This window comes from Microcaecilia unicolor, chromosome 1 (assembly GCF_901765095.1).
Source record: "Microcaecilia unicolor chromosome 1, aMicUni1.1, whole genome shotgun sequence".
Lineage (NCBI taxonomy): Eukaryota > Metazoa > Chordata > Amphibia > Gymnophiona > Siphonopidae > Microcaecilia > Microcaecilia unicolor.
Genome location: NC_044031.1, coordinates 543,206,439 through 543,228,963, shown reverse-complemented (window position 1 = coordinate 543,228,963; position 22,525 = coordinate 543,206,439). Strand labels below are relative to the sequence as shown.

The 22,525-nt window shown below is 42.8% G+C and overlaps 2 protein-coding genes across 4 annotated transcripts in view; one reads left to right on the top strand and one right to left on the bottom strand.

The window, feature by feature from the left end:
• NDUFAF6 (NADH:ubiquinone oxidoreductase complex assembly factor 6) overlaps positions 1–12,135 on the bottom strand; it is a 64,804-nt gene extending 52,669 nt beyond the window's left edge. The window contains exons 1-4 of one of the 3 annotated variants that reach the window (XM_030216855.1): positions 11,935–12,135; positions 8,395–8,494; positions 6,986–7,108; positions 2,288–2,344 (exon numbers count right to left, since the gene is read on the bottom strand). In XM_030216855.1, coding sequence (XP_030072715.1) covers positions 2,288–2,344; positions 6,986–7,108; positions 8,395–8,494; positions 11,935–12,098 — 444 coding nt within the window. In that variant the 5' untranslated portion in view covers positions 12,099–12,135. Of the gene's footprint in view, positions 1–2,287; positions 2,345–6,985; positions 7,109–8,390; positions 8,495–11,934 lie in introns of those variants that run through there. The other 2 variants (XM_030216869.1, XM_030216861.1) reach the window with 2 other exon arrangements.
• INTS8 (integrator complex subunit 8) overlaps positions 12,123–22,525 on the top strand; it is a 178,326-nt gene continuing 167,923 nt past the window's right edge. The window contains exons 1-2 of the mRNA XM_030216822.1: positions 12,123–12,206; positions 17,884–18,063. Coding sequence (XP_030072682.1) covers positions 17,934–18,063 — 130 coding nt within the window. The 5' untranslated portion in view covers positions 12,123–12,206; positions 17,884–17,933. The remainder of the gene's footprint in view (positions 12,207–17,883; positions 18,064–22,525) is intronic.

Sequence of the window (22,525 nt, the reverse complement as noted above, 5' to 3'; positions counted from 1 at the left end):
GCCCCATCATTGGGTTGGTCATCTGCTCACTCCCTGACATGCTGCAGCCCCGGAGAGACGCTTGTCCCCTTGAAAGGAAGAGCACTGTTGAAAACGAGGATGCTGAAAAGAACCTGCCAACCTTCCTGGCCGGTACCGGCGAGCCTCCCGCAGGCAGGGTCTGGCAGACCCCATCTTCGACAAGGTATTGGGTTTATCCTCAGGAAGCCGCTGAGTCTTAGAGTCACCCAAGTCTTTAATCTTCTCGAGATCTTCCCCAAAAAGAAGCTTACCTTGAAAGGGCAGACATATAAGACACTACTTAGATGCCATGTTCGCAGCCCAATGACGCACAAAAGGAAGACACCGCCATCGCCATCTGTTTGGACAAGGCATGCACCAAATCATACAGGGAGTGAGCCAAGAAAGCAAGCCCTGACTGCATGTGGGACAAGAAGCCCTCAAAAACTGGCCCTGAATCCTGGTCTTGTTCGAGCACCTGCTGAAACTAGTTAAGGCATGCTCTGGCTGCATAAGAACTGCAGATAGAGGCCTGGAGGGCAAGCACCAACACCTAAAGGTGTGCTTAAGAGAGGCTGCCAAACGCCGATCCTAAATGTCCTTCAGCGCTACCCTCCCTCAACCGGAAGGGTAGTCATTTTATTAACAGCCATTACTAAGGCGTCTACCTTAGGATACCCTTGGGGGATGAAACCAGCTGAGAGGTGGGAACCGCATCGGCAGGCGCCTACAAGATGGCGCGCACTCCCGCCTAGTCAGCATGGGAAACCGACAGTTCAGGAGGTAGAGATCCTCTGTTAACCATCAAGGTTCAACGGCACTCAGGCACACAAAAACCCACTGCAGTAACATCTTTCCACCACTTCCGTCGCCATCACAGGGTGCGGTACCAATGCACCAAAAAAACCAACAGTGCAGACTCACCAAGAAGCTGGCACTTTCCACGGTAGCAGCGGAACCTCCCAGCAAGTCAATCTGCTGCCCAGTCGGCACACAGAGAGAGAGGCACAGTGCTAGGCAGCGCACGGAAAATTCACCATGTAGCTCCTCTATCACTCTCTTTCCTGTTTTGTTTTTTTTAATAAACAGAAGTTACAGGCTAAAGAGCTCCCCTAGGTTTTTTTTTTTTTAGTAAGGAAGGCAAAAGCTCAGGACACCGGGAGAAAGGGGACATGGGGTGAGGCAGGGACCCAGGACACTGAGTATGCCCCCAAAGCCGGCACTACTAGCCAAACACCTCCCAAAGCTCAACTGGCCCACCGAGCCCAGAAGTAGCCCAACAGAAGAATCCAGGAGCTGCTGAAACGCCGTCTAGCACCTGCTGGAGATAGAGATAAACTGAATGGAGCCGACACTAAAAGAAGCTGCAAAAGCTTTTTGACACATGCATTCCATGATGGTCCCCAAGTAATCTTCCAGTAGATATTAAAGTGTGGCAGTAAACATTAAAGATAGCGTCATAAAACTGGACATCCGCCAACCAAATCCATCCCTAACATGGATCCTAGGGTTTTATATGGAAAACACAAGTTATTTGTACTAAAGGTCTGATTAAACAGCCATGTCTAGACCTGTTTTAAAGCTGGAATAAGAGACTCTGCATCTAAGAGTTTGGGGAAGAGAGCTCCAAAGTTGAGAAGCAATACACTAAAAGCTGCAGAGCGTGAGTCCAACCATAGGCTTTTACGAGATGGAATTATCTAATGCATTTGCCTGCACAGACCACAAGCTTTGCACCGGTTGATAGGCGAGAAGTACACCTGCAGGGCCGCCGAGAGGGGGGGCAGGGAGGGGGCAAAATTCCCTGAGCCTGGCCTCCAACGGGGGCCCGGCGCCGGGGTCCCTCTCTCTCCTGCTCCTGATGGGCCCCAAGTGAGCGGGCCCCAACAGGAACAGGAGAGAGAAAACTAGGCGGTCAGGCCCCCTTCCAGCGCTGCTCTTCGCTCGCTTTTACCGCCGTGCCGAGCAGCTGCTTTTCCCCGCTAGCCCCAAGGTACCTCAGTTGCGGCAGTGGGGCTCCTGGGGGGAGGGTGGCAGCGGCCCTGTCCCAGGCCCGGCTCAGTCTCTCGGTGATCCTGTACACCTGTAGAGAGTGCCCTGTGGGCCAGTATAAGGATCCTAAATTTAATTCTTGAGAATACAGGTATCCAATGAAAATAATTACCTGGCAAAAACAAAGAATGTAGAGAAAATGCATTTGCTTTTACATCTAAATGTAATGTACATACTAAGAATTATCAAAGACAAAAAAAAAAAAAAACATTAAACAGAGAAACCTTGAACTTACCCTTTCCTCAATCATCCTTACGAGCCACATTTTGGTTAAGTTATGTATTTTAATTGCCTATAAAAAGAATAAAACACGTCCATGTTAACAGATAGCATGTGAGAAGTGTAATAAACAGTCAAATGGATTAAAATCTGGATGGATTGACTGGTCTTTTTATGCAGTCTTCCACTAGATTACTATGTAATTAACTCAGTAAAGATGAAGCTACCTGTAAGTTTTGTGCTGGTTATAATGCAAATTGATACGAATGTTCAGGTTAGCATGGCATTATTGCTGGTTGGCAAGTCCTTTCTGAGGGGTACACAAGCATCCATCTGCCAACATAATGTCCTGGGACATGTGCTGTCTGCCTGATACCAAGATCTGAGACTCTACAAGACTCATGAACCTTAGCGATTTATCGATACTGGCACCATATAAATGATACTGATAAGATATGTATCTAAAGTGATTTTGTAGATTTGGGAGAGAAGGTGAAGCAGATAGATGTGCAGATGGCATTCTCCTCAATTCTCCCTATTGAGAGTTAAAGCCAAGGCAGAGAAGCTTGCATCCTGGAGGTGAATGCACAGCCGTGTTGATGGTATCATCACAAGTGTTTTTGGCTTTCTGGTCCATAGGATGATTCTCCAAAGGCTGCTGAGCCGAAATGATGCCACTTAACAAAGAAGGTGCGAAGTATCTTCTTGAAAAGGGTTTTAAACTAGAATCATCAAGGATCAGTGAACAAAGCTCAGCTAAATCAAATATTAATATTATAGAAAATATAAGCAGGGCAATATCTAGAAAGCTGCAGATACTAATGCCCATGTTCTGGCAAATAAAAGCCTGGATCGAAAGACCATAATAGAAGAGCCTGACTTGAATTTAGTGGGACCACGACTGGGATATAATCTATTCAGGAAGGGCAGGGTAAGAAAAAAAAGAGAGAGAGAATGAGCACAACACATTAAAAAATAAATAAATTATATTTTATATAGATGTAGATAGCAACAGAACTGCAGGGTTTACAAGGTAGAGAGGAGGCACTGTTGGTTAATCTGGAAAAATGGAACGGAACATCTATTTATACTGGTATGATAACAAAAAAAAAAAAAAAAGACAGAATGAGCATGGATCTAGAAAAGTTTGAAGAATGGTCTATAACGTGGCAGGTAATATCTAATGCTAAACAAGTGATTTGGGCTGCCAAAAGCCCAAGGGAGTACTATAGTGTGGGGGTGAAGTACTTCTCTGAATGAGAGAGAAGGTGATTAATGATCTTAAGGTAGCCAGAAACGTAAGTATGTCAATCACAGAAGCCAATAACTCAATACAACACCTGCTAGCTAATCACTAGATAATTTGCAAGTGTTGCTCATTAACTGCAAAAAGTGGAAGGTAATGCCTCAGTGCTAAACACCTCAAACAGGACTAATGCCCAAACAGGGGCTACAGCAGTTATAATCACTGGAAACCTAACCACCAAAACAAAAAACAGCGACAACAAAAAAAACCTCCATTCAATAAATGGTGTATGGTGACTAGATGAAAAACAAGTCCAACAGACCTCTGTTGTATTGAGATTGACAGGGTATCTGTGCAGTATGCCGTGGTGATATTAAGAGGAAGCTGTGGCAGTGTGAACAGTTCTGGATATATAAATTACAGACACTGGAACTGGAGAAATTGAACTCTCAGATGGAATGGACTGCTTTTTTCTGAATTGGGACTGTTTTTTCATTCAAGGCACTCCCTCTGTCTGACTAATGTATTCAAAGGCTGGCATTATAAAAGGATTTCATGCGACTGCTATCTTTGATTGCCAGTTAGCTGTTACCCCTGATGCAGCTCTTTTCAAAACAAGGGGCCCGTTTGTTAGGTCTGGAGCACAGCAACAGATGAAATATGACTGACCATAGGAGCAGACACTGCAGGTGCTATGGATGCTTGAGCACCCCCAATATTGAGAAAATTCCTCGTATGTGTCCAGGGAGGGGTTATTTCCATTGGGCTTAGCACCCCCAATAATTTTGAAAAGTTGGCTCCTATGACTGACCAGCAATCTTCTAAAGGTACGTTTTGCAATATTTGAAGATCTTTATATTAGTTTGATTACTTTCTTGATTGTTTGGTGCTGGGCATTTTGGACTTGTTTTTCAATAGATAGAGTCAACACACACCATATATTGAGTGGAGTTTTTTTTCTGCCTTGTGCTTTTTTCGCCACTGGTATATTTTTTTTTGGTAGTTAGGTTGCCAGCGATTATAACTGCTATAGCCCCTATGTTTGGACATTAGTCCTGTTTGGGGTGTTTAGCACTGAGGCATCACCTTCCACTTTTTGGAGCTATTTGTGAGTGTTGGGGTTACTTGCTATCTAGTGACAGCTATCAGGAGTTATTGTATATATACTTGTTTATCTCCATTGTTTTGAAATCTTAGAAGCCAAACAGATGCTCAAGTACATTAGGACAAAAATGGCAAGCAAGAAAAAAAAAAACCCAACAACAGTGGTTAATGTATCTGTTTAAGTCTCTGGTGAGCCCACATTTGCAATACTGTGTACAATTCTGAGACTGTACCTTCAAAGAGGATATAAAAATGTTAGAAATCGGTCCAGATGGTAGCTAGGCAAGAGGGGAGATATGATAGACATTTAAATACTTCTGTGGTATAAATGCACAGGAGGTGGACCTCTCAATTGAAAGAAAGCTCTGGAATAAAGGGTCATAGGATGTGTGTGAAAAAGGACAGGATTCAGGAGACAATGAAGGAAATCTTCCATTACAGAAAGGGGTGGACATGTGGCACAGCCTCCCAGTAGAGATGGAGACGAGGACATTATCTGATTTTAAGAAAGAATAGATCTCTAAAATGGGAGAGTGGGGGAAGAGAAATGATTGCAGAATTTAGTAGTTGGTATGGGTGGGCAGACTAGACAGGCAGGCAGGCCATATGGTCTAACTGCCATCATTGTTTAAGTTTGAGTTAGAGATAAAGCACCAGTGCTTCCACTCACTGCAGGATGAAGACTAGAGAGGTGACAGCTGAAGTGGAAATATGTTCAATACTCCATGCCACCCCCCAAATTCATGTTTGTTTGTTTTTTGTTTTGACACAAATGACCTATTATGAAAAAAAAACACTATTTTTTTTTAGGAAATTAACTAGTCTCCAAGAAAATCTCTCACCAGTAATGGTATCAACCCTTTTTTATTGCTTTCATCTTGTGATTCACCTTAGTTAAGTAACCAACTAATTTCTTCTGAATAGGTGCCTTGGAAGTACAGGAAATTTAACTGCTCACAGGTTACAGAATATATACTTACAGGGTCTCAGTAAAGAGGTCTGTCTTTCTCTACTTTCATGCTGAGACTGGAGAAAAAGCCAGTACATCCTAGCTGAATTTTGAGCTCTTGGGCCAATCACAGTATATAAGTACTGCCATACTGGGACAGACTGAAGGTCCATCAAGCCCAGTATCCTGTTTCCAACAGTGGTCAATCCAGGTCACAAGTATCTGGCAAGATCCCAAAAGAATAAAACAAATTTTATGTTGCTTATCCTAGGAATAAGCAGTTGTTTTTCCCAGTAATTTGTCCAAATCTTTTTTAAAGCCTGCTAAGTTAACTGCTTTCACCACATTCTCTGGCAACAAATTTCAGAGGTTAATTACACATTAAGTAAAATATTTTTTCCAATTTGTTTTAAATGTACCATTTAGTACCTTCATTGGTGTGCCCCCTAGTTAATTCATTTTTGGACAGAGTAAACAAATGATTCACATCTACATGTTCCTTTTCACTCAGGATTTTACAGAGATAGATGGTGGCTTGGCCGGTGACAAAACCAAGAAAAAGAACAAGTGAGGGAGAAATGTCATGACTGAACCACCAGCACTTTTTTGAAGTCCATTTCATTTCCTTGGTCTAGTGCAAATTCAAACGGAAGATGGGGGTGTGAATTACAATACATTTGCTGAAGACCTCAGTTCTTTCACGAGTAGGATTAATAAGTTAGTTAATAAGATTTTTAGGCTGAAACAATTAAGAAAACATTCAAACCACAACTGGAGCCTGGCAGCAGTGCTGTACTCCTAGGCACAAGACATTAGACTGCAGGGTTTCTTTTCCAAAATTAGGATTCAGGTTGCGAAGGAGGCGTTGCACTTCGGCCACAGAAGAAGACAGAGGAATAACAGCAGATAGAAGCTATGGTGCAGTAATCCTTACTGTTACACAGGAAAGACTGAGGGGTTCAGTCTCATACATGCTTCTCTTTCTAGGCTCTGCCTAGATTGGGCCTTCTGATTTTTCAGTATACATGTGAGGGATAGAGAGACTCTTTCCCAAATCTAGGAACCTAAGTTAGATGCCTATGTTCAACTGTAAATATTCCTAAAATGTAGGATTCAATAATTTAGGAACCTTAATTTAGAACTGCAATTGGTTTGCCTGGATTTGGGATACTAAAGTTAAGTGCCTAGTGCTGAAAATCAGTGCTAAGCTTCTAACTTTTTCCGTGCCTTAAACTGAAAACTCAGAGCGGCCCACTTTTAAGATTGTAAATGTAGTTAAAAATAGGAGTTCAGCCCTAGTCAGTTTTTAAAAGAAGCCAATTTAATCTCCTAACTCTCAAGTTAGACTCCAATAGCCCTATGAAAATCAGACAAATCAGATAACAGCAAAATCACACTAAGCCATCTATTGGTACCTTCCAAAGTTCCACGGCAACCGGCTGATGAGGTGGGTTATCACGGTAAATATCATCTACAGCTTCTTTCCAAAACTGCATTCTCATGAGTCCAATGTCCTTCTGAGACACCAGGTCTTTCACCTTGAGGAAATAAGGGTCACGTCAGCTCACAACTGATTTCACTCTGTTGTTCAATTATTCTTCCCACAGATTCCAGCCAGCCTGCCCCAGTACAGTGAAGTACCAAGCTCTAGCTCCAGTAGTCCAGATCTATCATCAACTCTCAATGCTAGCAGGTCACCTTCAGCCAGGAAAGCTAAAATGAGGCAGAGCACTGAAGCAACCAAAAGAGCAAAGCATGGAGCTATAATCTAGGATCTTCATTTTCGGTAGCCACAGACCCCGTCAATTTCTCTTCTCTACCATTCTCACCTTCTACTCTCAAAAAGAAGTTCTTTTCTTTTTGTTTTAAATTCTTGTTATTTAAAATGTTGTATATGATAAAACAGTAAAAAGAATAAAAACAGAAAAATAAACAAGTCTTATATAATCCCCTTCACTCACCTACAGTACAGGAACAGACCATTTCCTTTATACTGGTCTCCACTGGCTCCCTATCTGCTTCCACATACGGTTCAAACTTCTGCTTTTGACCTACAAGTGCATCCACTCCGCAGCTCCTCAGTACCTTTCCGCTCTCATCTCTCCCTACACCCTGTGAACTCCATTCGCTGGGTAAATGTCTCCTGTCGTCCCCCTTCTCCCCACTGCTAACTCCCGGCTCCGTTCCTTCTATCTCGCTACTCCCTATGCCTGGAATAGACTCCCTGAGCCGGTACGTCAGGCTCAGTCTCTGGCTGTCTTCAAGTCTAGGCTTAAAGCCCACCTCTTTGCTACTGCTTTCGACTCCTAACCATGACTCTCTTACTCAACACCCTCACTTATCACCCCTACCACTGCAATTTCCCCAACCCTAGCTGTCTGTTTGTCTGTCCAATTTAGATTGTAAGCTCTGTTGAGCAGAGACTGTCTTTTTCATGTTGATTTGTACAGCGCTGCGTAAGTCTAGTAGCGCTATAGAAATGTTTAATAGTAGTAGTAGTAATTTAATCAATGAAGCAGGTCTGCTCTGTACCACAGATAAACAGAACAAAAACAGAGCTAAGAACGTCAAGGTCATATCACTAGTGAGATCGATTTGCATACACTGCCTGCTTGGTATGTAAATCTGTCATGTATATTTATTGTAGATATCCTGAAAACCTCACTGGTTGGGGATCCCCAGGACAGGTTTGGGAATGTCTGCACTAGTGCATAAAAATACAATTTTTACAAAGCTTAAAAAACTTCACTTCTCACAGTACATATCTGCAAAAAGGAACCATCTTTTATATTTCAAAATTTCAGAAAGTGAATTTAATACCTGCCTGAGCCAGTTCCACATTAAAGGCCCTCAATGCCAAAGCAGCACGGCGAGACTCGGCAGGCAGCAGCAACGAAGACAGAAATCCTTCATGGTCTCGCCTTCTACAAGTACAAAGTCACTGTTAGGCAGACAGAAGAAGGTTTCTTAAACATGTCCTTGTGACCTCCAGCTAGTCAGATTTTTAGGATAACAACAATGCAGGAAATGTATCATCATACAGTAGATATTCAGTGTATCCAAATTTATCTCATGCATACTCATAGTGGCTACCCTGAAAACCCAATTGGCTGGGCTCACCATGTCAGATCAGAAAAAAACTGAGTTAGATGATACAAACACATAGAGCTTTTAGTCAAAACAAGTACCAACATGCTTTCTAACTACAGAACTACTAAAGTAATAGCTAAGGGGCCAGCACCCAACGTTGGCACTTTAAGGAATAGGTTAAAAGTGGGATAGATAAGTTCCAATTCTTGGGCCCCTGCGTTGTCGGCTGAACGCCCTGATAGTCTTCTTTGATCACTCAATTTTGTGAAATATTAATTCTCATTTCTGTGTCACAAAAAGAACAGCTAGCTTCAAACAGTGAAGTCCGTAGATAACTCTACATGGTACAGTATTAACCACAAGTTACATAGGAAGGAAAATAAGGAACCTTACTACATATTAAGAATAGAGACTAGGCAGTGATGCACCTGCGAGGCCTACAAACAAACCCACACCACACTGCCTACTCTTAGGCAAATGTCACAATGATTTATACTGTGGCCAACTGATATCTGCTGAGAACAAACAAGAAATCAAATCTCATGAGATGGAAAGTTTTGCTGAAAATGCATGTATAGTTTTGAGATTATCCAAAATTGTCTGTCTGAAAAGTCACCTGTTTCAGCAAAAAGTTAGCAGAAAGGATGAGGATAGTGTGGTGTACCTGCAGAGACATCCCAGCACCAGAAAATGAATGTCCCTTCCCCCGAACACTCACTGGATGTGCACTAGAAACCAGGACTGCACTGACTAGCAAAGAAAGGGAAAGGGAAATGGGACTTGATATACCGCCTTTCTGAGGTTTTTGCAACTACATTCAAAGCGGTTTACATATATTCAGATACTTATTTTGTACCAACCATTACTGAATCCAGTGCTCCTTGATGACAAAACGCTGTAAAACGGGGAAGTACACTTCAGATCTCTCTATAACACAGAGATACTGTCCTAAAACTTCATGATGACAAGGAGACAGGATGCCCCATCACCACTGGTGATATATAATCTGACCATAAGACATCTGTCAGACCTCTGGTAACACTATTTTGATTGGGAGGAAACAAACATGCAATTGGTCACTGAGAAGATAGACATTATAATTCTGAAGGTGTAACTACACTAACCAGGGTTATTTAGACACAAGTCATTTATAAATTGAAACCAATAAAAACAATAAATTAACTTAAAAGCAGACAAAAATGATAGTATTTTTAACTATTGTGGAAGGGCAATTAGATCCTAAATTTAGATTTATTATTATTTATAATCTGTCTTTATCCAGGGCAGAAAACAATAAAACATTCTCCTCTATATTTATTTCTATTTCCCCATTCCTACTGCATCAAAGCTATAAACAAACATTAGAAAAACAATTAGGACCAAATGGTGGGGGAACCAAGACTAGTTGTGTGAAGCAGGAACCTGGTTGGTCTGTTGCTAGAATACGGAAGAGAAAACGGAAAGCCTCACATGCCTTGTCTGCTTGGCTTTCATCCCTAACAACTATGTTTACAAGCGGCGCTATGGGCGCATTTGCATTTTTAACGCGTGTAAATGGTTTAAGCGGGTTAAACGCTAATGCGCCTATAGAAATGTATAGGCTCATTAGCGTTTAACATGCTTTAAATATACAGGTGCATTTAGTAAACATATCCCTAAGTGTATAGTCTCTTGCTGAAGAGGCAATGCACTTCAAGTACTCATAAATTACTTCAAGCAGATGACCTGCCTCTCTGGCTGCAACCAAAAATGCTGCCAGAGCAATCAAAATCATGCGAGACTTGAATTTTGTCTGACAAAAGATACAGGCGGCAATTGGTTTAAGTTCTACTAAAGGGAGTACATTGGTGGGGGAAGGAGATAATTAGGATTTTATACTGTTAAAATATCACTATACAGTTTTGGTTTTGCTGTACTATGTCTTGAGAAGCTAAGGCTGCACATAAATAGCGAAATGGACATGAATGTATAGAGGGGAAGGGGGGGGGGGCGCAAAACCAGGTATGGTTAAGGTTGCCTTTTGTTAAACAACCCTGTGTCAGTCACACAGGTGTGAAAAAGCTGGCTACTATATCAGTTCAGTATTCCTAATAAGGTTTTTAGTATCCATTATTTTCCAACAATTAGTTTTAGGAGGGAGGTTTATAGTACTACTACTAGTAATCATTTCTATAGTGCTATTAGACATATACAGCACTGTACACATTATCCCTCTAATTCTATATAAGTTGCCAAAAATTGCATGAGCCAATTGGTGCCCATAATTGGCTTAACAGTAACTTTTGGCACTAATTAGATTTAATTGGAACTTACGCACATAAATATAGGCACAGGGTCCACACCTAAATGTTTACATGTGAGTAAAAAAAGGGGGGGGGCACGGAAATGGAAGGGTTATGGGTGAACAGGGCCATTTCCAGCATTTATGTGTGTTATAGAATAATGGAGTTACGTACCTACATTTGCAGCATATTTCAGTTGGTGAAAATGGTTTCACCTAAAGTTAGGCACAAGACCTAGGCATAAGCGCTATTCTATAAACTGTGCCTAACTTTACACATGGCTTTTAAAATAGTGTTTTTTCAGCACCAATTTTTTAGGCACCATATATAGAATCTAGCTTTATATGCAGCTACTTTTGCTGTCCCTAGTGGGCTCACAATCTAAGATGTTTTTGTACCTGGGGCAATGGAGTGTTAAGTGACTTGCCCAAGATCAGAAGAAGCTGCAGTGGAAATGAAATCCAGTTCCATAGGTTCAAAGCCTGATGCTCTAACCAGTAGGCTACTCCTCCTTTCTTATTTGTCAACCCTTCTTAAAGCAGAGCAAATTTCAAATAGCTGTCAACATACTTTTACTTAGATTTATTTACTTACAATATTTACAAGCCACAAATCAAAATTATTACGCAAATTACAAATTATTGCAGCATCATTCTCAGACCTAAGCACAGTTGCATGTGCCAATGAGTTTGATATGGTCGCCACCTGACTTCCTGTCTTACAGAACAGGCTAATCCAGCCTTGGTTTTACCTCTATTGCTTGCATGGATTTGGCGTTTTGATTGTATCATTGATTCTCTGTAGAAAACCCGAGTTACAAGACAATGCAGTCAACAGAGTAAAACCTGGACTGAATTAACCTGCTGCTTAATCGGATAGCAACCCGAGAGCTTAATTTATAACCAGAACAGGCAAGGGAAAAACCCTCCGAGTTGCTGAATAAAACTAGAGAAGATCCATGACTTTTCTGCAAAGGCACTTGGCTCTTTCACCTGACCAGCTGCAGGCAGTACTCGCCATGCTCGAAATGCGCCCCACTGCTAGAGGTTGCAGAACTGCGTCCGGATAGCGACCAGCGAATCTCCGGCAAAGAACCGACCCGAAAGGCCACTGGTATCCTACAAGAGCGAACCTTCACGCCAACACTGGCGGCCATAGCGCCCTCTGACCCTGTGTGACGCGGGTGATGTAGATAAACGTCACATCCGGTGGTACATGCTGTTTCCGGTTTCCGATGCTGCCGAGTGTAGCGGCTTTTCCAAAAGTGAGTAAAAGGAAGAAAGGGGATATACTGGAGTTGTTGGGTTGGATAGTCTGAAGAATTTTAGCAGTTTCATTACTGGATGAGCAGGGCCAGGCAGTCCTTGGCCTTAGAAATCAGGGTACAGAAATGTTGGAGGCCTGGCGTGCAGTATATGCGCTGCAGGCTCAGCTCTTGGGGGAAGGGGGGACTGTAATGTTCCGAGAGAACCTCCTCACCCTTTTTCCTGATCATAGTTTTCAGGGGTTCCTCTCTTTTGGGTGGCTTGGGTGAGGGAAAGCAGCATTTCATCCGTCACCTCGCAGAGTGTTTCGGGCATTTCTGGGGTTCAGTGCTGACAGGGGAAGGGCACCAAGAAGAAGTTTATATGCCGGGGGAGGAACAGAAAAAAGTTATTTGGGGGAGCTGGGATTATAAAAAAGTGCTGCATGTAGATGGGCCTGGAATGGTGATCTGTTTTTCTTCTGCTCACTGATCATGGGATTGAATTTGTATCTTGAATTACAGCTTGCCACGGTCTTCATATTTTCCTCCTGACCGAAATCTCTACCGGTTTGATGTTTTAGGCGTTTTAACATTGAATATTTTATTTTAAAGTATATTATCTGGCATTCATAGTTAAGTGGCCAGTGATTAGCAAATATAATAGCCGTACAAATTTGGTTTGGTGTGCGCCAATATAAAGACCCATCTCTTTGACAAGATATACCACAGAGATCAACACATGTGAAACTCCCCACATATATCCAGAAATGTTTATAATGCCTTTTGTTATATTCTATCATGTATTCTATTACCATGCAACCCAAAATCCTTCTGTAATACCAAATATCTATTCTCTTCTTACTTCCACTATCCATGATGTACTGTAAGCCACGTTGAGCCTGCAAAGAGGTGGGATACAAATGCAATAAATAAAAAGGTTTAGAATCACTGGCTTATAGTAAGTTTCAGCTTCCAAGGTTACAGATTTGGACAGGATAAGCCTTGCCAACCAACGTGGAATGAAATTGAGTTAGCAGCATTAAAAAGTAGGAGAGGAGATACCAAAAGAATTGGTAGAGTGGACAGTGAAAGAGTTTACCATGGGCCCTGTTTACTAAGCAGCACTAAGGATGTGTTAGCGTTTTTAGCATGTGCTAATGATTAAGATGTGCTAAATGCTAAGTCGCTCATAGGAACATATGGGCTACTCTAGCATTTAGCATGCGCTAAAAATGCTAGCACGGCTTAGTACTTAGGGTCCTTAATCACGCTAACCTTTAGTAGCTAATCACAGTGTATGACCATTTCTGTTTTAGAATAAAAGTAAGGTAGGCTGGCTCTGATGGGAAAGCAATAACCCCCCAAGTGCTGTCAATGGAAAAACTACTATTAGACATTTATTTGGCACTATAAGGTACGATAGCTGTTAAGTTAGTTCCGGGAGTGGGGGGTGGAATTTTAGGTCTGGCCTGGATTTCTGACAACCTGTTCTGATGTATTATGACACCTTTAGCACTGATTTCAAAGGGGTAAGAATCTGGAACCACAAGTACTACAGTGGTTTGGGAAGTAGGATCAAAACCAGACCATGCCAAAAAGTCTCTCTCTTGCAGCTGGCTAACTCTAGTGCTTACACAGTTGACAATGTAAGAAAGGGTTTATAAACAGCTTGAGAATCTGAAGGTGGACAAAGCTATGGGGTCAGAGGGGATACATCCCAGGATACTGAGGGAGTTCAGAGAGGTCCTGGCGGAACCTCTTAAAGATTTATTTAATAGATCTTTAGAGACGGGAGAGGTTCCACAAGATTGGAGACGAGCGGATGTGGGCCCTCTTCACAAAAGTGGAGACAGGGAAGAAGTGGGAAACTACAGACCAGTAAGTCTCACGTCGGTGGTAGGAAAGAAAGGATAGTTAACTTTCTAGAAGCCGACGGGTTACAGGACCTGAGGCAACATGGCTTTACCAAAGGAAAATCCTGCCAAAGGAATCTTATTGACTTCTTTGACTGGGTGACCAAAGACCTGGATGAAGGACGTGTGCTAGATGTAATCTACTTGGACTTCAGCAAAGCCTTTGATACGGTCCCCCACAGGAGACTCGTGAATAAGCTGAAAGGGTTGAACTTGGGACCGAAAGTGGTGAATTGGATAGGAAACTGGTTGACCGACAGGTGGCAGAGAGTGGTGGTAAATGGAATCCGTTTGGAGGAAAGGAAGGTGAGCAGTGGGGTTCCTCAGGGGTCGGTGCTGGGGCCTATTCTGTTTAATATATTTGTGGGAGATATTACTGAAGGGTTGGAAGGAAAGGTGTGCCTTTTTGTGGATGACATGAAAATAGCCAATACAGTGGATACTCTGGAGTAGAAACAATGAGAAGGGATCTCCGAACCTTAGAAGAATGGTCGAGGGCAAGGCAGTTAAAATTTAATATTGTTAGTCTCTGAGGAATTAAGCCAAAGTCCCGGTTTCTCTGTTAGTGAAACTCAAAATACTTTAGAAACCTCATTATCTTCTCAAAACTATTTATTCAAATATCTTTAAATATATAGTGACTAGCTGTTGAGCCCGTGAAAACGGGCTACTTTTGGAATGGGGGGGGGGGGTTCCGAGCCCCCCCCCCGGAGTCGCCGCCGCCACCGCCCCTGCACCCGGCTCGAGCAGCACTGTAAACATACATCAGCACGCAGCAGCAGGCACATCAGCAAAGCTGCCGTCAGGGCAGGCTTCCTTCTCTGCCTGTGTCCCGCCCTCGTGTGACGTAACGTCGGCGAGGGCGGGACAAAGGCAGAGAAGGAAGCCCGACGGCAGCTTTGCTGATGTGGTGATGTAAGTTCACAGTGCTCGGGCCAGATGGAGGGGCGGTGGCGACTCCGGGGGAGGGGGAGCGGTTCCGACTTCTGCAGCATGCCAGTAGAGACTTCCCTCTCTGTCCCGCCCCCATCATCACGTATTGAAGCGGGGGCGGGGCAGAGAGGGAAGTCTCTACTGCGCATTTGTGAGTGAGTACGGTCACTCACCGTTTATTTGTTTGATAGTGCTCAGTTTCGGGTCATGTCATTGAGCTAATTTGTAACTCATTAAGTCGCACCTACGCCCACCATCATTGCACTGTGTTCCTCCCTCCCTACAAATTATTTTTTATATTATAGCGTGGAGGATTTTTATATGCCAGTCAAAAATCTCTATAATTTGAAATTTTAACTAATTATGTAATTATTCAGACTGGGGCGTGCTGTCTCCCATGTTCTTAAATAGTGCGGATTGGTGAGTTATAGCTCATGTTGTCCACTCTTCTTTTTTTTTTTTTTCTTCTTTTTCCTTTTGCTTATTCCATGCTTCCCAATTCCGTATGTGAATAATGTAACGCTACACACCGTGTTCTCTATCTTTGTTTTCTCCGTCCTGTTCCGTACATGCACACGTTTCACTTTGCGCGTCCTCACAATTAACTATAATAGAGAAATATATAAAAATCACTGGTCTCATTCCACATCCTATCCATTTACTTACTGAATGCATCAATCCCTTTTATCTATATATATCCTTACTCACATTTTTCAGCTGCACGGTGGTGTGGACTGCATACCAGCCTGCTCCAGTTCGGCTGAACGCTGGCACATTTGCAGTTTAGAACCTGTGATCCCATCCTTCATTTAAATACCCTTAGAGGTGTGTCACTGACCACCAATCAGTTTCTTTATTTAAGCCTTTAGGCGTCGCCTGCCAGCGGTATATATATTGTGCCTCTTTGCGTAGGAGGATTGTTGTGATGTTTCCCCCTTGCGGTAAATGGACCTGTGTTAAAACTACAAATAATAAATCCTTTCCTTGATGTCCCTGTTGGTCCCAATGGCGCCTCCTTTTTGTGGATGCGCAAATTACTGAGATGTTCCGCAATTCTTTGTTTAATTTTACGTCGTGTTTGTCCAATATACCACATGGGCAGATCCCGCAGGGACAGAGTGGGGGTGGGGATGGGGACAGAGCCCGTGAGGACGGGGACAAACTTTGTCCTCGTGTCATTTTCTACTTTAAAGCTTGTTAATCAACTGGACTGTTATTTTACGTTTGATGCAGACGACAATATTTTTATTTTTTGGAAAAACAAGCAAACATGCTGGCCACAGCTAGCAAAATTTGCATGGGGGATCCTGCACATCCTGCTACCAGCACATCTTCTGAGAAGACATCTTGTATTGCAAGAGGGACTGTGGAAGACAGGAGAGCTACACTGAATCCTGAGATTGTTGATGACTTCTTATTTATCCACTGATTTAAAAATCATAACAGTGTTTCATAGGGTATATTTCTCCCCTCTAGGGCATACAGAACAGGTTGTATTTGAACCCCTGGACATTTTAACAGGGTGGATTAGGATTCCTTGGGTTAGTAGACGTCGGCTATTGTTGGGGTTGGAAGGGTAGAGGGTGGTGGTGGGAGGGTTTATTATAGTTGCTCATTATTATTATTATTATTATTTTCTTTTTGTAATTTATACACAACAGTTGCACAGCATATTGTTACTTTTTATACTTTAATAAAAATATTTAAATATAAAATCATAAGTGTTTCAGGCTTCTGCAGATGAGAACAGAGCCCACGAGGATGGGGACAGAAGCTGGGGGGGCAGGGCCTGTGGGGACAGGGGGGGGGTTGAGACAGAACCCAGGAGGACAGGTCAGAGATGGGGGCTAATTTTATTGGTGTCATTCTCTAAAGGCAGCACCACCTGCTGGCCAATAGGCGAATTACACTTCAAGAATTATTATTATTATTAGCATTTGTATAGCGCAACCAGATGCACGCAGCGCTGAACACCTGATACAAAGAGACAGTCCCTGCTCAAAAGAGCTTACAATCTAAATAATACAGACAGACAAGACAGTTATGGGTGAGGGAAGTAATGGGAGCTAAAAAGCAGCAGTGAAAAGGTGTGTTTTCAGCATAGGTTTGAAAACAGAGATGGAGCTAGACGTATAGGTCCAGGAAGTCTATTCCAGGCATAAGATGCCATGAGAGAAAAGGAGTGAAGCCTGGAGTTAGCAATGGAGGAGAAGGGGGACGACAAGAGAGATTTGTCCAGTGAGCGGAGTTCACGGGGAGGAATGTAGGGAGAAATGAGAGTGAAGAGGTAATGGGGGGCGGCAGAGTGGATGCATTTAAAGGTCAGTACGAGAAGTTTAAACTGAATACGGAAGCGGACAGGGAGCCAGTGAAGTGACTTGAGGAGTGGGCTAGTGTGGGTATAACGATTCTGGCGGAAAATAAGTCGTGCCACAGATGGTATTGAAATTAAGAATTAAAATTAAGACAGTTTTACAGGCTTAAAAACCCACTGTTTTGTCACAGCAACATTTTCCTTAGCAAAAGAAGTTGAAAGACAAGAGGTTCATGATATGATATTGGACTGATCAGAGGAAGTACTCTTTTAGCAGAGGTTGGTAGATGCTTGGAATAATTTAGAGCTGAGCAATAACAATTCGGGAATACATAGGTTATGTTGCAAAGGTGGGACAGGCAGCGATGATCTGAAAAGATCTTTTATCTGCTGGCAGTTACTGTGTTAAATGAAAATAAAAATAATACGTTCTTACTGGTGTTTTGCTGAAGTCTTTCCTAATTTATTTTCCCCCTTGTAATTGAAAAATATGTATAGACTTTTGACTCTAATTTATAACAACCTTGCTTAACAGAAGACAAGTGAACCAAGGGTTTCCTATTGGAATAAGAACACAAAAGGAAAATGAGTGTTGAAGCTGCTGACCGTGAGGCAGCGATCTGTAGCCGGCCTTGCACACCACCTCAAACGTCTTGGTTTGAATTTCTCTTGGAGGAGTCCTTGCTCGAAAAGCATTTGCAGAAGTCCTCGCCTGGTAAGCTGCTATTAAAAAAATAATAATTTATGGTGTATAAAAGATGATTGCTGTAGAGGCATTTCTAGGTACTTAAAAATGTTTCTGCCTCACCCTTTACTCCCTCAGAATTGGAAAATTTATCAAAATCACAATAGTCACTTTCCTTCAAGCACATTAGATATCATACTACCAGATCTCTCTTCTTACCTCATCTCGAGGTTACAGTGCGGAGCCTTGAGTATGCGTAGATGCTTAAGGCCCAGCACCATAACTTCGAGACTGGCTTTCTTCTTCTGATGCACCTGAAAAAGTTCTTACTGTGAGTTTTAGCCTGTGTGGCGAGTTTCTCTTCATATTCTCTTTTAGCCTTCTTTATCAATTCTTTGCATCTAACTTGCTAGTGCTTCTTATTTTCTTCATTTGGGTCCTTTTTCCATTCTTTCAAGGACATTCTTTTGGCTCTAATAGCCTCTTTCACTTCACCTTTTAACCATGCTAGCTGTTGTTGTTTTTTTCTTCTATCCACCATTGTAAATACATGGATTGCATTTTCTCTGGGCTTTCAAGATCGTATATTTAAACAATGTCCTTGCCTTGGCTTAACCTTTGCAGCCAATCCTTTTAGCTTCTTTTTAACCATTTTCCTCATTTTATCTTAGTCGCCCATTCGAAAATGAAATGCTGCTTCAATAGATTCACTTTGTGGTTTCATTCCAGATAGTAGCTCAAACTTGATCATGTTATGATCACTGTTTCCCAGCGGACCCAACACTGTTACCTCTCGTACTATGCCCTGTATTCCACCAAGAACTAAATCTAAAATGGCTCCCCCTCTTGACGGTTTCTGGACCAGTTGCTCCAAGAAGCAGTCATTTATTACATCTAGAAATTTTATTTCCCTGGTGGTCTCTGATTTATCTAGTCAGTATCAGGGTAGTTGAAATCATCCATTATTATACAGTTGCCCAGTTTGCCAGCTTTCTTAATATCTGTAAACATTTCTTCATCTATAATGATTCTATGCTGCTATCCGTTTCATGTAAAATGTTTATTTTGTTTGACTCAATTACCTCTTTAACATATAGTGCAACTACCCCCTCCAATTTGATCCCTTCTATCATTGTGATATGATTTGTACCCTGTTAACAGTGTCCCATTGATTGTCCTCCTTCCACCAAGTTTCTAAGATGCCTATTATATCAATCTCTTGATCTCTATATATTCTTCTGTCTTTTTTAGACTTTCTAGCATTTGTATACAGGCACTTCAAATTGTGTTTTTTCCTTGCATCTACAATTACCCTGATACTGACTAGGTAAATCAGAGAGCACCAGGGAAATAAAATTTCTAGATGTAATAAATGACTGCTTCTTGGAGCAACTGGTCCAGAAACCGTCAAGAGGGGGAGCCATTTTAGATTTAGTTCTTGGTGGAATACAGGGCATAGTACGAGAGGTAACAGTGTTGGGTCCGCTGGGAAACAGTGATCATAACGTGATCAAGTTTGAGCTACTATCTGGAATGAAGCCACAAAGTGAATCTGTTTAGAAGTTGACTGGGATAGTGTGCATCCTTTACCCTGCTCTCTCCTTAAATACACCTGACTTTCTTTGACCATTTTGAAACCTATTGGGATTCCCTAAATGTCCTGTTTCAATAGTATCCGTCAAGGATACTCCACACCGAATCATGTGCTCCTGGGTGACTGTGCCCCCCCCCCCCCCCCCCCCAATTTTAGTTTAAAGCTGCTGTATCTCTATTTTAATAGCAGCCTGGTTCCATCCTGGTTAAGGTGGAGTCTGTCCTTTCAGAACAGGCTCCCTATTTCCAGAATGTTGCCCAGTTCCTAACAAATCTAGGGCCTTTTTCTACATCGCGTTAGCATTTCTTGGTGCGGCAAATGAGAGGAAGCCCATTCAGTTCCTGTGGGCTTCCTCTCATTTGCCGTGCAGGAATTGCTAGCGCAGCTTTGTAAAAGAAGCCCCTAAATCCCTCATCCCTGCATCATTGTATCCAGCATGCATTAAGACTTCGGAGCTCTGACCTGCGCTTGGAATGCGGAGCATTTCTGAAAATGCTACCTTTTTGAGGATCCGGATTTCAGCTTCCTACTTAAGAGTCTAAATTTGGCTTCTAGAACCTCCCTCCCACATTTTCCTATCTCATTGGTACTCACGTTTACCAAGCTAGCCAGCTTCTCCCCAGTACTATCCTGTCTAGATGACGTGCAAGGGCTGCCACCTTCGCACCAGTCAGACAAGTGACCAAGCGATCCTCACATCCACCAGACACCCAGCTATCTACATGCCTATTCGAATCACCAACTACAACAACTGTCCTAACTCTTCCCGCCTGGGCAGAAGTTTTTGGAGATGTATCCTCGTTGTGACAGGATAGTGCATCCCCTGGTAGGCAGGTGGCTGCGTTGTCCTTCTTTCAGAGGAAGATGAAGGTCATCTTTCTGGCCTTGCACAGAGAAGTGCCTCAGTTATTCTGAAGGGGCGGCACATCTTCATCCCCTTCTTCGTCCTTCCTTTCCTTCTCGGGATCTCAATCTTGTCCGGGCGCTGTTCGAGGCCCCGTTCAAGCCTCTGCGCTTGGCTTCCATTAAGGATCTTAGCCACTAAAAACACCATCTTGATAGTATCGCCTTTGGTAGAAGGGTCTCGGATTTGCAGGCCCTGTCGTGTCCAGACCCCTAGCTCTCCTCTGAGGATTTTGTGTCCTTTCGCATAGTTCCATCCTTTCTTCCAAAGGTGGTGTCTTTTCCATGTGAATCGGGAGGTTTGTTTGCCCTTCATGGTTCAGAGATCATCACCGGAGGATCGGAGACTTCACAAGCTGGATGTCTGTAGGATATTGCTCAGGTACCTCAGAGAGACAAGTCAGTTTCATCTTTTGGATCACCTCTTTGTATATTTCCATGGATCTTGGATGGGCCAGGTGGCCGCAAAGGCCTCCATTGCAAGGTGGATTAAGGCAGCTTACATCAGTAGAAATCATCCGGTGCCTCGGGCTCAAGGCCCACTCTACTAGGGCTCAGTCTGTTTCCTACTACTACTTATCATTTCTATAGCACTACTAGATGTACGCAGCGCTGGGTGGAAGCCCGGGCAGTGTCCCCTGAGGAGATCTGCAGAGCAGCGACTTGGTCATTGCTTTATTCCTTTTGATAAGCTCTACAGAATGGATGTGCTGGCCAGAGCCTGTTTGGACTTTGGCAGAGCTATCATTCGGAGGGGCCTTGTCTACCCTCATCCAATAGATCTGCTTCGGTATAGCCCATTCATTCAAAGCAGTGGAACTGATGTTATGAAAGGAGAAATTGCATGGGATTGGAATTCAAATATGTGGGATAAACACAAAGGAATCCTGTTTAGAAGGAATGGATCCACAGAATCTTAGTGGAGATTGGGTGGCAACACCAGTAATTGGGAAGCAAAACCAGTGCTGGGCAGATTTCTACGGTCTATGCCCTGATTGTGACTGAATAGATATGGATGGGCTAGAGTGTACACTTTAAGGGGCTTCAACATTGGCTTCAGAACTTTTAGTACGAGAACATTGCTGAGCAGACTTCTAGGGTCTGTGCCCTGAGAAGAACAAGGACAAATCAAACACGGGTATACGTATAAAGTATCGCATACCGTGTAAAATGAGTTTATCTTGTTGGGCAGACTGGATGGACCGTGCAGGTCTTTATCTGCCATCATTTACTACGTTACTTACCTGATAGGTTTTTTTTTTTCTTTAGTCAGTGACGCTGTTCTGAACTCTCACCTTTGGTTGACCTCTGCCTGGGATTCTGGGGGGGGGGGGGGGGGGGAGGTAGTGAGGCGGGGCAGGGATCTTATTCTTCTACTCACCCATCTTGAATCATCGCAATTTCTTCCCATTCTGCACTATTCTGAACTCTCCCACCCATGGCTGTTCACATATAAATACAACATCATATCTTAAAAATATACAGCAGATTTCATACCATGCTTAACTTTGTAGTTGTGTATGCAAATGGAGAATCTTACTGTGACTTATGGTATTAACTGAGAACCTTATTAGCAGTGCACACTAACGCTGTTTCTGTGCACTACCGTTTGCTAGATGAATGACCGCAAGTTCACAACAAATGCTGAATTGGCAAAGAACATAAGTGACTGCCTTTCCCTAGAGTTTCTTTATATAGAATAGCATAGAGTATTGCCATGCTGACCTAGGGGTCTATGGTTAAGTACAGCATTGTTTTCCCCTTTTCCTGACTTGTGGATAATGTGAACTGACATCTGCCTGGGAGATCTAATAAGTAGATTAATTGATTCCATAAGGACCTCAGTTATTGATTGGTTGTCAAAACGTTCTCATGAATTACACCCACTGTCTTTATCACCCCAGCAGTTAATGTAGCATGCCTAGGCATTGCCACCTTTACTGTCCTAAAGCAAACTGAAGAAGTCTGTTACCTCATCACCTAGCACTGGATTAT